We start from the raw sequence: 13480 nt of genomic DNA on the forward strand, positions 1-13480 counted from the left end.
AGTTCTGAGTTGAGCGTTGTTCCAGTTTTCTCTGAGCTCAGGGTCCATATAGATGCTTGTCCAGCCTTTTAGTCCCTTGCAGCTTTTGCTGCAAGAGATGAAGTCATCTTGAAGATGTCCTGTCCCACCGGACTGTTTGCAGTCTTGAAGGGTGCCTCCCAACTCGCCATGAACTCCACTGCTTAGCCTCCAAAATCCCACCCCCCACAAATGTTCGGTTGGCAACCTTCAGTCTCGAAAGACTATGGTATAAGCCTACAGCACCCAGTATTCTCAAGCGGTCTCCCATCCAAGTACTAACCAGGCCTGACTCTGCTTAGCTTCTGAGATCAGACGAGATCAGGCATGTGCAGGGTAACAGTTGCTGCATCTGCTTCATTGCACTTTCAAACTGCTGCTTTTTCTTCTGTATGGAACTGAAAGGTAAACGGAGGCAAAACCAGCAGCAATGGGTTGACGAACTTCCAGAGAGAGAACTTTGACTTCTTCAGTGCTAGACACACTGAAAGAGGATTCTGTAATCCATGGCTGTTAGCCATGCTAGTGGAAGGGAAGCTCCAGATTACCTTGGAATGTCAGCTGACAGGGATAATGAGTGGGGGAGGACGAGGAGGACAAGAAGGGCTGCTCATGAGGTTCCCAGAAACTCTGGACATTAGAAGAGTCTGCAGTGAGATGGGGAAGGACCCTTCCCAGGTTTTTAGTCAGAGAATTCACTTTCCACAAGCCCGCTGGAGATTGCGTGAACCCCTCATCTCAGCAAAACTGGGCTGTAAGTTGCTGGATGTCCGAAGTCCCAAGAGGTCCAGAAAGTGCTTAGATTTGGCCATTGAGAGTACCGGGTGAAGCCCGATAGCAGGTAAATGCTCCAGGACACTGACCAGGTGCTGGAGGCCTGAGATGGTGCGGCCAGCCTAGAATCAATCCCTTTTGTCTGTGGAGTGAAGCAGCCCACTCTATGGGCTAGATGGAGTTAAGTAAGCAATGGGAAAGCAGAGCAAGCCAAAAGCAACTGTCAGTCTTGGAACAGCAGGCAGAAGTCCAGCAGCAGTTTCCCAGCAGGAGTGAAGCTGTCCCCTCCTTGGGCTTGGGAGGAGGACTGTGGGCTTCTCTCAGCGGGAGATGTTCAGGCTCCAGGACTTGGAGCAGGAGCCAGCCTGCAAAACCCTAGGCGACTAAGGAGCCCCACCTTGGTACAGAACCTGGGCAGGGCCCTTGCAGGCCTCTTCCATTTGTTTGAAAATAGAAAATGCAAAATAATGCAAAAAATCACCTTAAAAAACAATATAAAATGATATTCAAGAATAAAGTGAAATAACACAAATTTTACCTGTTGCAGCGCTTCCTGGTTGTTTCCCGGTTTTTAAAAAAAAAATCCAAAACTTGTTGTGGAGCATCTACATTGGTTTTGAAGGCTGACACTGGAGTGCTTGGGACAGAGTCAGCTTCCAGTGTGGGACCTGATCCGAAAGGCCCTCTTAACTGCTCCACCACACCACGGCACTCCATGCTATCATAAAAGTCCCTGGGATGCCAGAGGAAGGGGCAGATGGCAGCAGCTTCCTCACCCCACTGCCAGCAACTCGGTGCCAGTCGGCAGAGGTTTCCTTGCCCAGTCGCCAGAAAGGCTTTCTCATGCCTCCAAGCACGGTCAGAACAACAGAGACTTCCTCACCTCACCAGAAACAGAGCAGCAAGTGTTTCAAGTAAGCTGTTTTTTTGTATCCTGCAAGCTCCGCTAGCAGACTGTTTGTTTAATGTGCAGTGTTCTGTGGCATTTACTAAGAAGGCTTTTTTTTGTAACCTGCAAGCACTGCCAGTAAACATTGTTTAACCTGCAATGTTTTGTTGCATTTTATCGTGTTGTGAAGGGCTTGCATGCAGCCTCACCTTAACCCATTCATTTAACCTGCAAGCTTTGCTTGTAAAATGCTGGTTTAGGGCCCAATCCTATCCAACTTTCCAACTCCGGTGTAGCCACAATGCAACCTCATGGTAAGGGAACACGTGTTCCCATACCTTGAGAAGGTCCCAGTGGCTGCCCCTCCACCATAGGATACAGCGCACACCCCACTGGCACAACTGCATCTGCAATCATTTAGGGCCAATCCTGTCCAATTTTCCAGTGCCGGTGCAGCCATGCCAATGGGGCATGCACTGCATCCTGTGGTGGGGAGGCAGTCACAGAGGCCGACCTCAAGGTATGGGAACATTTGTCCCCTTACCTTGGGGCTGCATTGTGGTTGCACCGGTGCTGGAAAGTTGGATAGGATTGGGCCCTCAATCTGCTATCTGCAATGTTCTGTAGTGTTTTATTTGGTATGCAAGTAAGTAGCTTCACGAAACAGCCTGCACTGTACTGTTAATTCTTTTTGCAACAAAATCCTATTCAGAAGTAAGACCAGTATAGTAAGCGCTTTGCGCTGTTTTGCTCTCTTCAATGTCTCTTAGCCTTAGTAAATTCAAAAACTCAAAAATATTTATATACAGTTGACCTCCGCACCTGCAGATTCCACCATCTGTGGATCCTGACCCTCAGAGGGCCTCCAGGACATGACCAGAGCCACTTCTGGTTCATAGACACAACTTACAATCACATCAGGAAGGTGTTCTGAGGCCAGGGGAGGCACATGGAGTAGCCGGCAGACTTCCTTCCACCTCAGAACACCTCCTGAACACGGCCAGAAGTCAAGGGCCAAACCAGAATTGGCTTCTACTTGCGTTGGAGAGGTGGGGAGGCCCATGGAGTGAGTCATGGGCCCAGCATGGCCTCCAGAGGGCCCAGAGCACCCGTAGCATGAATGATTGTGGTGCTGCACCAGCCCTCCCCCTGCCCACAGATTCCAGCATCCCCCAATTTCAGTATCCAACCGGGGGGGGAGGGGTCCTAGAACGGATCCCCTGTAGATAAGAAAGGCCTACTTTTTTCCAGATTTTGAACCAATTCACAAGTCTCTTCAGGTTTCGGCTGCATCTAATTCAAATATATTACTTTTCCAGTACTTAGTTGTCTCTTAAAACTTTTAAAAATTAACAAAATTAATAAACTGGAATAAAAACAGAAAAAGCTTTTTGTTTTTTTAAAAATAAACCCATTTTCAAACACCCCTATCCATTAGGCCAGTGGTTCTCACACATTTAGCACTGGGACGCACTTTTTAGAATGAAAATCTGTCAGGACCCACCACAAGTGATGATATGACATCACTGATGATATGACCAGTGATGAAGTGACATCATCGAGCAGGAAAATTTTTAACAATCCTAGGCTGCAATCCTACTCACACTTACCCAGGAGTAAGTCCCATTGACTATCATTGTTAAAAGAATATGCATAGCAGCTACAGGTCTGTAATATTTACCCAAATGCAGTCACATCCCATGGTAGCATCAGGTCTAATATATTAAAACTAAAATATTGAAATGAATGGGGACCCACCTGAAATGGGCTCGCGACCCACCTAGTTTCCCAGCCCACAGTTTGAGAAACACTGCATTAGGCTAAAAGTGGGATGTCTGCCTTCATCTTTCCCCATTTTTTGCTTGAATTCCATTGTCTTGGTTATCTGTCCTTTACAATGAAGCTTTAGCGGATACAGCAGCCTACTTGTGGCAAATACAACTGATGCATTGACTACAAAGTGCCCTGAGGGTAGACTCACACTTGTTCATTTTCCACATCTCCAGAGATGGTTCGCCTGCAGATGTAGGGAAGAGATTTGGCCCTCACCATGCCCAGACACATCGCACACCAGCAAAATGATGTCTCAGCCTTCAGTAATTGGCTACTGAAAGGGGACACACCCCAGCCAGTGGGTTGAAACAGGAACCATCAGACTCCTGCCCAAGAAAAAAAAACCATGCACAATGTTTCAAAATCCAGAAGGGTTATTTTATTGAACTAAACTTGCTTTGCCTTAGATCCGATCAGTGCACATTTTACAGAACCCAGAGTGAGCTCAGCAATCAATTCCCAGTTCATTTCTTGCCAGCAAGAAAGAAGGATAAATACAAAGAAAGCTTATTTTCCTGGAAGAGTTTCAGAGAGAGGATGAAGATTCTGGTATAGGGTCACAGATAAACACGGATGTGCTCACACCTGATGTGGTGCCAGGCGGGGAAAAGGTGTGGCCAGGTGTTTGTGTGTAGAGAGGGAGGGAGAAGCACAGGTTGGATGGAAGTGTGTGTGACACACCCAGGAGTCCTGGAGGCATGGTGGGTGTGCAAGTCACCCTTTTTGCATCCCCTTGTCTAGCTCATTCTGGCCAGCAAAGTCCGTCAGTAGGGAGAGTTCTGGTACACCTTCTAGACAGAGGTGCTGCTGGGCAGCTGCTGGGGCCAGGGAAGGGAAGGGATCGTTGCTGGCCCAAGGACAGGCAAGAGACCATGGCTGGTTCACTCCTAGAAAGTGCATTTTTCTGCCCAGGGAACACTCTGGGCCTGGGGAAGGGGTGAGAATGGGAAAGGGATACAGAGCCATCTCTATATTACATTAAAATAGACTATCCTTAAAAAATATTTTAATTGCTATAAAAACCTCACCTTTACAGGCTGGCTGAGCTGGGATGCTTTGGAAGAGAACTGCATGCTCCTCAGGAACTGATCCTGGGCAGGGGCTGGAAAGTGCCAGGATTGGAGCTGACTGTGGGGCCATCCCTGGGTTCAACGGCGCCCTGCCTTGCAAGGTGCCAGGAACCCAAACTAAGTAGCTAGTCCACAAGACTCAGAAGCGGAAAGGACAGCTGGATCTCCCAAACTCAGCCTTATCATTAACCATGGAACACAGGGGGCTGTCCTGAAACATAGGAAGTAGTGGCACCACCACCCCAAATCCACCAGCAACAGCCCCCACCACCTTGTCTGTCCACCACACCCACTGCGAGGAGAGGCTGAGCTGCCTCATCCTGCCTCCACCACTCAACTCAAAGCCCACCCTGTTAGCTTCTGAATCACTTGGCCTGAGTTCAAGAGGCTCTGGCCCAACCCAGGCCATGTTGCAGGTTCTTGTGCCCATCCTGATCACACAGAAATGAGGGTGGGGGTCTCATGTTAGCATCCAAAGCAGGTGTCAGTGAAGAAAATGGACCTGTCCCCACCTCGTGCAGGCTGTCACCTTGGTCCCTCTTCTTTTTCCCAGCCTGGTTCTGATGCCAAACAAGATCCAAAGTGGAGGGACCCAGAAAGGCCAGGTGGGGGGAGGCTCAGCCCCCCTTTTGATGAAACAGCCTCCCTTCTGCCTCAACCACACTTTATGCACAAACAGGCCGGAAACAAGACTAAGCATACTTGTCTCCACCAGGTCTGCTGGCCCACCAATTTCAAAGGAATCCTGGAGAAAAGTGCAGATGTGCTGGACCGCCATGCCCAGCTGAGACCCTGGCAAGATTCAGTCCATAATGGAGGTGACTGCTGTTGCACTGGCCAAGGCTCCCGGTAGAACCAACTTCACCCTGGTCTCTCCCTGGCCAAAAAGGGGCAGGGCAGAAAGCTGGGGCTGAAGTGACCACAAGTGCAGCCAGGTGGGAGATGGCTGGCAGAGAGCAGGAAAAACTTGGGCTCAGGAGCAGAGTGAAGGCAGACACCTCATGGACCCCTGTTTGAACAGTTCTGTGGAGGAGAGGTTAGCTCTGCGCAGGGCAAACCAACTCCCAAGCACCCAAAAGTGCATAACTGGCCATTTCAAAGTCAAAATGGAGGTGGGGGGAAGCTGCCCCCGAGATAAGTGTCAGGCAGAATAGAAGTGGAACCCTCCCCCTTCCCCAGGGCCTATGGCAGCCACAGCTGGACTTGCATGCTTCTCTCCAGCAGAGCTTGGCTGAGCCACCTCGGAGATCTTTCAGTGGAATTAAAGCCACTGCCTGGCCCCTGACAAAGGTTTCTCCAGTACAGGCCACCCATGGCTGCAGAGGCTCTGGGCATTAGGTCATCAGAGGAGCATGCAATAAATGGAGGGGGAAGGCTCTACTGGGTTTGGAGAGTTTCAATAAGGATGGGAGGGCAGGGAAGCGAGCAGGGAAGCAGGCAGCCAGTTTTGGCTCATCCGGTTCTAGCAGATACAGAGAACTAGAGTCAAAACACATTCTCACGCAGGCAGGCGGGCGGGCGGGCGGGCGGGCAGGCAGGCAGCAGCCATTCATTGGGACAGAGGATCTTGGGAATGGAACCAACAGTTGCCTCTGGCCTGTGCCCTGCATTTCCCGTTGTCGTTGTCATCATCCTTTTCCCCACTTCTCTCCTGCAGTTGCAACACAGGACTAGATGACATGGCAGCAGTTGAACTGCCCAAGAGAGAGAAGACTCTCCTTGGAGGTGGGCCGCATCCGGAAGGCGAGGGCCTTCTCACAGAGCGGAAACTGCAAGATCCTGTCCTTCAGGTTGGCACTCTTGCCCTTGGCAGGGTCGAGCTTGATAACGTTGTCTGCCAAGCTCTCGCTGCCACCGGGGCTACCATGGCTGTCATGGAGATGTTTTGGCCTGTTGGCCGGTCCCGTCTCAAGGTTCTTGCCCGGCTTCCGGGACGTGTCTTCTGGGTCCATTGCAGCTGTTACCCTGGCAACTCTCTGGGGGCAGCTGTCCTGAGTGGCAGCCTCACTGGGCCGAGGAAAGGAGTTTCCCATCTTGGTCTTCAGGAGCTCCTCCTCAGTGGCCATTTTGGGAGTGTTGTTGTTGTTAGCCTCTTCCCTCTCAAGGGGTTGTTCTGTTTGGCTCGTCTCTACCTCAGTTCCCCGATTCGGTCCCTCCTCCTGGCAAGCCCTGTTGCTGTTCTTGCTGCTGTCCATCACAGGCTTGCCCTCCGGGCCGCCCTTCCTCAGCGGTGGTCCGAGGCTCATTTTCCCTCCTTGCATGCCGAGCCTGCTGCCCCCCTGCCACAGGGTTTGGCTCCTGCTGTGCTCCTCCCTTGGGCACACAGGCTCCTGCGGAAGGACCAGGCCAAGGCCCATCTCAGGCCCTTGCTCCAGAGACCGTGGCCTTGGGAAACCAGCAGTTGGATTCTTCCCCATTTTATTGTGGGCTGCAAGGCTTCGGCAGAACAAGAAGGATGCTTTGGCACTTTGGAAATCACGCATCTGCTCTTGGTTCAAAGAGGAAGTTCTCCTTCTAAAGAGGCCAGGCTTCCCCTCTTCCTCCTCCTCTTCCTCATCCTCCTCTTCCTCCTCCGATATCTGCTGTAAGGCGGGGGTGCTCTTTGCAATGGGGGATTCAATGAGGGAGGGTCGAATCAGTGCTCGGATGGGCTGCCTGCATCTGTGGAAGCCAGAAGACTCATCTTCACCCAGAGCAGAGAAGCAAAGGGCTGACTTCCCAGAATGCTCAGAAAACTTTTCTAAAGTGCTCTTGGTGGTGGGGAGGAGCTGGGGGCTCTTCTCTGGAGGGGGCAAGGGACAACTGGGGTCACTCACAGTGCTGAAAGTGCTTCTGAAAGGAAGAGAGAAACCAGAGGGGTTCAGGACCCACACATGGCACAATGCCCAGGCCTGCACAATAGGACCATCGGAGAACAAAAGACACCTGCCTGCTCTGGACGTGCTGGGCCAGGTTGTAGACCAGACTGGGACTGTGGCTCTGTTTCTCCTGTTTCTCACGGAGGATTCTCTCGGCCAGCAGGAAGTAGGTGGCAGTAACGTGGTTGTAGCGGTCGGCTTCCAGTGCTCTGCAGGAACACAAGAAGTGAGCATCAGCAGGCATGTGTGGTGCATCCATGAGGACACACCTGTGGCCCAGCAGCACACAAGGAGCCTTCCTGGAGGAGGCTCCCTGAAAGGAGCACAAATGGAGTGGGCGCAGAAGGCTGGAGTCTGGACTCACAAACAAGGATACCAAGGTCTACCCCTGGCAGGGACCCCAGAGACATAGCCCTAAATAGGCCCAAGAGAAGAAGCCCACAGACTTGGTCAGTAGTCTTCAGGACAGGCTGATTTGGAGGCAAAGCCACACCTGGCCCCACCTCCCTAATGGACGTGTGGAGCGTCAAGTGGAGCAAGGGAGGCGAAGGGCCAGAGAGAGGCCAGACCAGGAAGGAATCCAGCTGGAACGAGAAGTTCTATGAAAGACTAGAACTATTCAATTGTAAAAATCCCTACGGGGGTTGAGAACAGCCTGCCTATGTAAACTGCCTTGGATTAAAGTATGAGGAGAAATAAAGGCGGTATATAAATACCAGTATAAATAAATAAATAATGGAAGGCTGGTGCTGGAAAACTGCCCTGCTCCTTGCGGGTCTGTCCATCTCCTCCTTAGGGCCAAAGGTGAGCGGATGGGAGTGGGGAGAGTTGGTCCCTTGCCCTGGCTGAGACATGACCTTTACAGCCTTCTCCCCCAGCATGGGCTGCATCCAAATTTCAAGGGAGTCTCCAGGGTCTGTTCCTGTGGTCAGCTGCATGCAGCAGGAGGGGGGAAGTGCCGTAGTCACTTCTCCCCCTTCCCTGAGGGAACCTATTGGCTGGAAGTAAACAAGGAGGTGGTGGCAGCCCTGCTTTCTTGCCATGTGACATGGGCAGCCACTTCCAACAACCAGACTGCTCACCCCACCCCCCAGATGCCTTGCCAGGGGAGCATGAGACACCTCAAAGTGTGCTAGAATGTAGTACAGCCAACCCTCGACTTCACAGACTGATGGGAAGAACAGAGCCACTGAGAGGAATTTTATCAGGGAGTACAAAATTTGTTTTGGGCCCCTTCCCTTCTCTCTTCAAATGCGACTTTGGCTCCTGGGTCCCCTTTTTTGGCTCCTTTTGGCTCCAAAGCCCCCCCTTTTTACTCCCTGTGGCTCCTGGGCCCCCCTTTTTACCCCAGGCCCAGATGTACCCCCTGCACCCCCCTCTCAGTGGCAAGGGTGGGAGAGATGTCCATGCAAAATCTGAATGCACGGATGACGATGGAGACGTGTATGCACAAAGCCCATACAACTACTTTTTAGTGAAGCAGAAAACATTCATCATTTTTGGAAAGAAAGTCTGTTCATCATGATCCAATAAATCAAGGAGCCACTGTATGAGGCCCAAAGACTCCATCTCTCCTACTCCTGAGCACTAGAGCGGATGCCACTGAGCTCACCCTGAAGTGTGTTTTGCTTCCCCTGACGACAACAACAAAGAATGGATCTGAATAGTGGACCCTAATCTAGAACCCATAGAACTCCTCTGGGGTTCCTTTCCTGTAACACTTGCAGTGAGGCTGTCCCTCCTGTTCCTTGCTGAAGGGTGACAAGCACCTCCCCCCTCCCCCACAGTTGCAAAGGACACTCACTCCTGGATGGTCTCCCGGTCTGCGATATTGCCACACATCATGGCCTGGATGATGATGTCATGCTCCTCTTCCGAGACCCGCTTGTGTGATGTCAGGGGTAAGAGACAGCGGCTGGCAGGAGAGGGGTCCACCCCCTGCAGCCATGGGTGACTCTCAATCTGTTCCAAGGAGGCTCTGTGTTGCGGATTCCGCTGCAGCATCTGGGAAATCAAGCTGTCAGAGAGAGAGAGAGAGAGAGAGAGAGAGAGAGAGAGAGAGAGAGAGAGAGAGAGTTGGTCAGCAGCCCCCACCTCATGCGCCCCATCCACCCACTGACCAGAAATCCAGACAGCCTGCATGAAGTGTGCTGGGAAAAGTGCTTTATCCATCTCTCTTCCTCCCTCCCCAGCCAATGCGCTGGGAACAGAACTGAAGCCAGGCACTGGCTCCGGGACTCCCCTCTGTACATGTGAGGTGGGGGAAGGGAGAGAACATCAGGACAAAGTCCTCTCCAGAGACTGAAGGGCTGCTGGTCCCACAATGCCAGGGTGTATGACAAGACCACTGCATCCTGGATAACTGTGTCCTGGTCAAATGCGTCCCGGAATTGAACATTTGTGTTCCTCCTTTTTGCGGACCAGGCATTTGTGTCCCAATATACGTATATTTATATTAGAGGTACTTTTTAATTTTTTTAACATGAAAGTAGAGTTAGGGTTAGGGCTGGGATAAGAGGCTTAAAATATATAACATGGGCCTTCTGGAAGTGTGACTGTGCAGGCTCCCTTGTCCTGGAGCAGACTTCTATCTCCACTGCCAAAATGGGCAGAGGGAGGGAGCTGGAGGGCCACCCGGCACAACCCTGCCTGTAGCCACAGTGGCAGGACCCCAAAGTGAGGGCTGGGTGGGGAGCACATGTCATACTCTGCACACTGGGAGGAGACGTGTGGCGGGATGATGTAGCGACAGTCCAGGATCATGGTCAGTGTCTCGCTGTCATTGGCCTCCTGGAAGGGCGGCTGCCCACACACCAGCATATAAAGGATGACGCCCAAGCTCCAGATATCTGTGGGGGGGAGAAAGAAAAAAGGGAGAAAAGAAGGAAAAAAGAGAGCATGAGAAAGATTCATGCAAGCACCACAATAACACAGGACTCGCCCAACATCCCCTCCACCTCATGATACATAGTTCCTAATTTTGTCAGGAGGTCAGAGGTGGTTCTGACTGTATCACCTGGCCTTACACAGTCAGGTCAATGCTGTCTCACTTTACTTCATCTGTTTCTCTTCCTCTACCCACAGTTATGTCCCAGAAAGAAAGGACCGCTGTCAGATGGACACCAAATTTGGCGGAAGGGTCAAATAGTTCACCTCATCAAGAAAAAGGAAGTCCACCTATGTGCAGAGTGTAGGAGCACCCAAACAGCCACAGAGACTTCCAGGAAGCTTCTATGGAGACAAAGAGATGCTAGATAGGCTACAAAAGAAAGGAAAGGTAGCAGGACTCCTGAGGTAGCTGAGGCAGCTTGAAAGTCACCTAGCCAAAGTCACCCAGGCAGTCACCCACCCACTCTCTGGCTGAAAGTCTTCCCGAAGGCTCCACAAAGCCTCCAGACTTCAAGGCAGTCTACCTCTGAAGCCCAGATGCTGGGGGGCAGCTTGTGTGGAGGGCCTGTATTCCCAGGGACAGCTGGTGGGCCACATGGGAGACAGTGTTTCTGACCTGATCCTGCAGGGCATTTCCTCTGCTCTTAAAGCTGTGACCTTTCCACTGAAGCATCTAGCTGGCCACTATGGCAAGGAGGAGGCTGTATGAGAGGGCCTTCCAGTCAATGAAACAGCAGCATCAGGGTTCTTTGGGGGCTTCCCCTAAGCTGCAGAATGGGAGGCTCTGGAGCAATCCTTGGTGCCTGCCCAGCCTCTGACCCTCAGAGGACTGGCCAGAGAGGTCTCCCTGAGCTCTTGTCCTGAGCCCAGTTCCACCACCTTTTCCTGCTTTAATCCCAGTACCTGTTTCAGTCCAGCTGGCCATACAGGTGGCTCCTCAGTGAGAAAGGAAGCCGCACAACCCAACTACCCACCTTGCCCATCTTCTACCATTGCAGAAAAATACGCCAGCAGGTGTTCATCTGCAGAGTAGCTGGGCTCTTGTTCCTTGTGTTTTAACCCTTTTCCCCCCATGACTGATATTAATGGCTGTTTCATTACTGTGTTTTGTGAGCACTGCCTTGGGCAAAAAGGTGGAGTCTTAATGTTCACTGTGAGTTTTGGGGGGGGGAGGGGAGAGATCTGCAGTACAGAGGCATCCTGTGCCCTTCCCATGAGGGGAGGTGGCTGACGCTCAGCATGGAGGGAAGGGCAGGGCCGGGCACAAAGTTTGTCTGGAAGCTCAGAGCAGCAGGGAGAGCATGTCTCTGTCTCTCTGGGAAATGTTTCTATCTAAATGTGCAAAGCCACTTCTCCCAACACAGCCTGGTATGACCATGAAACCAAGCCCCAAGGAGGGCTGTGCAGACACAGGAACAAGTTGGCTTCTCAATACCCAGTCATCAGGGTCAGGGAACTTGGTTGAACCCCTTATGGGAGCAGAGGAAGGGTGGGAAGTGCAGTTGGTGGAAGCTGGAAGAGGCTCTCCCCTTCACCTTTATAACAGAGGAAGCAGAGCACAGATGGCCAAAGAGATAAGCTGCCTCCAATTGGACTGAGTACCATGGCAGCAGCCCTGCCTTAATCGGCTCAGGCTCAGTGGCACTCCAGGCACTGCAGTTGTTCCCTGGAACTCAGCCCTGGAGGTAGAGAGATGGCCAGGCAAGCCGACATGCCCAAATATCCTGGCTGCTGTTCCAGGCAGTTGAAATGTCACCAAAATGATGTCTCATGCTAGGCAGGTTCAAGCAGGAGAGGAGAGAGCTTGATGCACAGTGGGTGAAAGTAGCAGCTCAGAGTCACTTGTCAGGGTCCATGATGAATGGATTGGCCAGTGGGGCTCCATACCCTCCACTTGCCCAGGCAGGGCAGAAGGAAGCTTTGTCCTGAGTACATCAGCCTGGCACTGCAGACACTCTCTCCAGCTGGAATAATGGTAGATGGGTCAGTGTCCGTTCGCTTGTGACCCATAAGAGAGCATCCTAAAAGAGATTTGATGTAGACACCCATGGCTCTTTCAGTGACTTCCGGCTCAGGGACCCTGCCCAGGACTGAGAGACCTTGACCATTCCGGGGGATTCTACCTCCTTCCCACTGCTTATCTTCTCCAGTTACTATTCGGGGACCCGAGGCTTGTGCTGCTCCATTTCCTTGCTCACATGGCCCCTTGTTCCTACATGATCAGGCTATTTTTCCACTTCAAGGTAACATCTACAGTCCTCTCTTTGAAAGAGGCTCTGTTCCTGCAAACTGCATTGGCCACAGTCTTCTCCCCCCCCCCCCATTAGTCAAATCCCCTTTCAGAGAAGACAGATGTTTCCCCTGCTCCTCTCAACACACAGGTGGGTACCCACAAAATGCTGGCTGAGAGCAGGTCAGGCCCTCCTCCTCTCTCCTGGAGTCTCCAGGAGATTCCAGCTCCAGGGGAACCTGTCTTGGCATCCTTGGTTGGCCCCCTGACAAGCAGTGCAGAAGCAGAGAAATCTCTCTCTGGTCTTCAAAGTACACAAAGTGGCCATGCTGGTCTTGTGGAGGTCCCAGGCAAATGTCCACCATTGCCACCCCCTGGTATCAGACCTGGGAAAACCAGGATTGCTGCAGGAAGACAAAACAAAGTCCTGCTTCTGCACTTTCAGCAGTGGAACCAAGTGGCTCAGCTGGGGGCTAGAGGATGGCAGCCCCCCCCCCCCCACAATACCCTGACATGGCTCAGGCATCTCTCTTGGCTGATGGCAATTTCCTGTCATGTCCCAGTCACATTTGGTCACCAGTTCTGCAATGTAGTCTGCCTCTGAGGTGTTCCAGGAATGGCACTTCCAAAGGGTAGTCAACTGGACATGTGGCAGGTGAGACCAACTGCAGGTAGACCTGTCCCCTGCAGAGGAAGAGGTCTGCCATATTCTGGCTATGGGGTGTGTGTGTCTGCAAGCTAGGGCTGCCGCACTCTGTCTTTCAGGCACTCTGGAAGATCTGGGCAAGACACAAACCCTGCAGCTCTGCTAACAACAGAGGTGTCTCCACTTTTGTACTGACCATGGTAGACTCAGGCCACAATTCCCCAATTCCCACCTGATGGGAAAGGACATACGGCTGGGCTGGCATTAGCTAGG

The 13480-nt window shown here is 51.9% G+C and overlaps 1 protein-coding gene and 1 pseudogene across 1 annotated transcript; both read right to left on the reverse strand.

Moving 5' to 3' along the window:
* Window positions 1–252: 252 nt before the first annotated feature.
* Window positions 253–372, reverse strand: LOC136635988 (5S ribosomal RNA; annotated as a pseudogene).
* Window positions 373–3870: 3498 nt separating this feature from the next.
* On the reverse strand, window positions 3871–10442 carry LOC136635985 (SNF-related serine/threonine-protein kinase-like). Its single transcript, XM_066611037.1, has 4 exons — window positions 10150–10442; window positions 9247–9459; window positions 7514–7651; window positions 3871–7416 (listed from the first exon to the last, which is right to left on the reverse strand). The coding sequence occupies exons 1-4, from the start codon at window positions 10353–10355 to the stop codon at window positions 6255–6257; spliced, it is 1719 nt and encodes a 572-aa protein (XP_066467134.1). The 5' UTR covers window positions 10356–10442; the 3' UTR covers window positions 3871–6254.
* Window positions 10443–13480: the final 3038 nt, after the last annotated feature.

Source organism: Tiliqua scincoides, unplaced genomic scaffold, assembly GCF_035046505.1.
Source record: "Tiliqua scincoides isolate rTilSci1 unplaced genomic scaffold, rTilSci1.hap2 HAP2_SCAFFOLD_215, whole genome shotgun sequence".
Taxonomy (NCBI): domain Eukaryota; kingdom Metazoa; phylum Chordata; class Lepidosauria; order Squamata; family Scincidae; genus Tiliqua; species Tiliqua scincoides.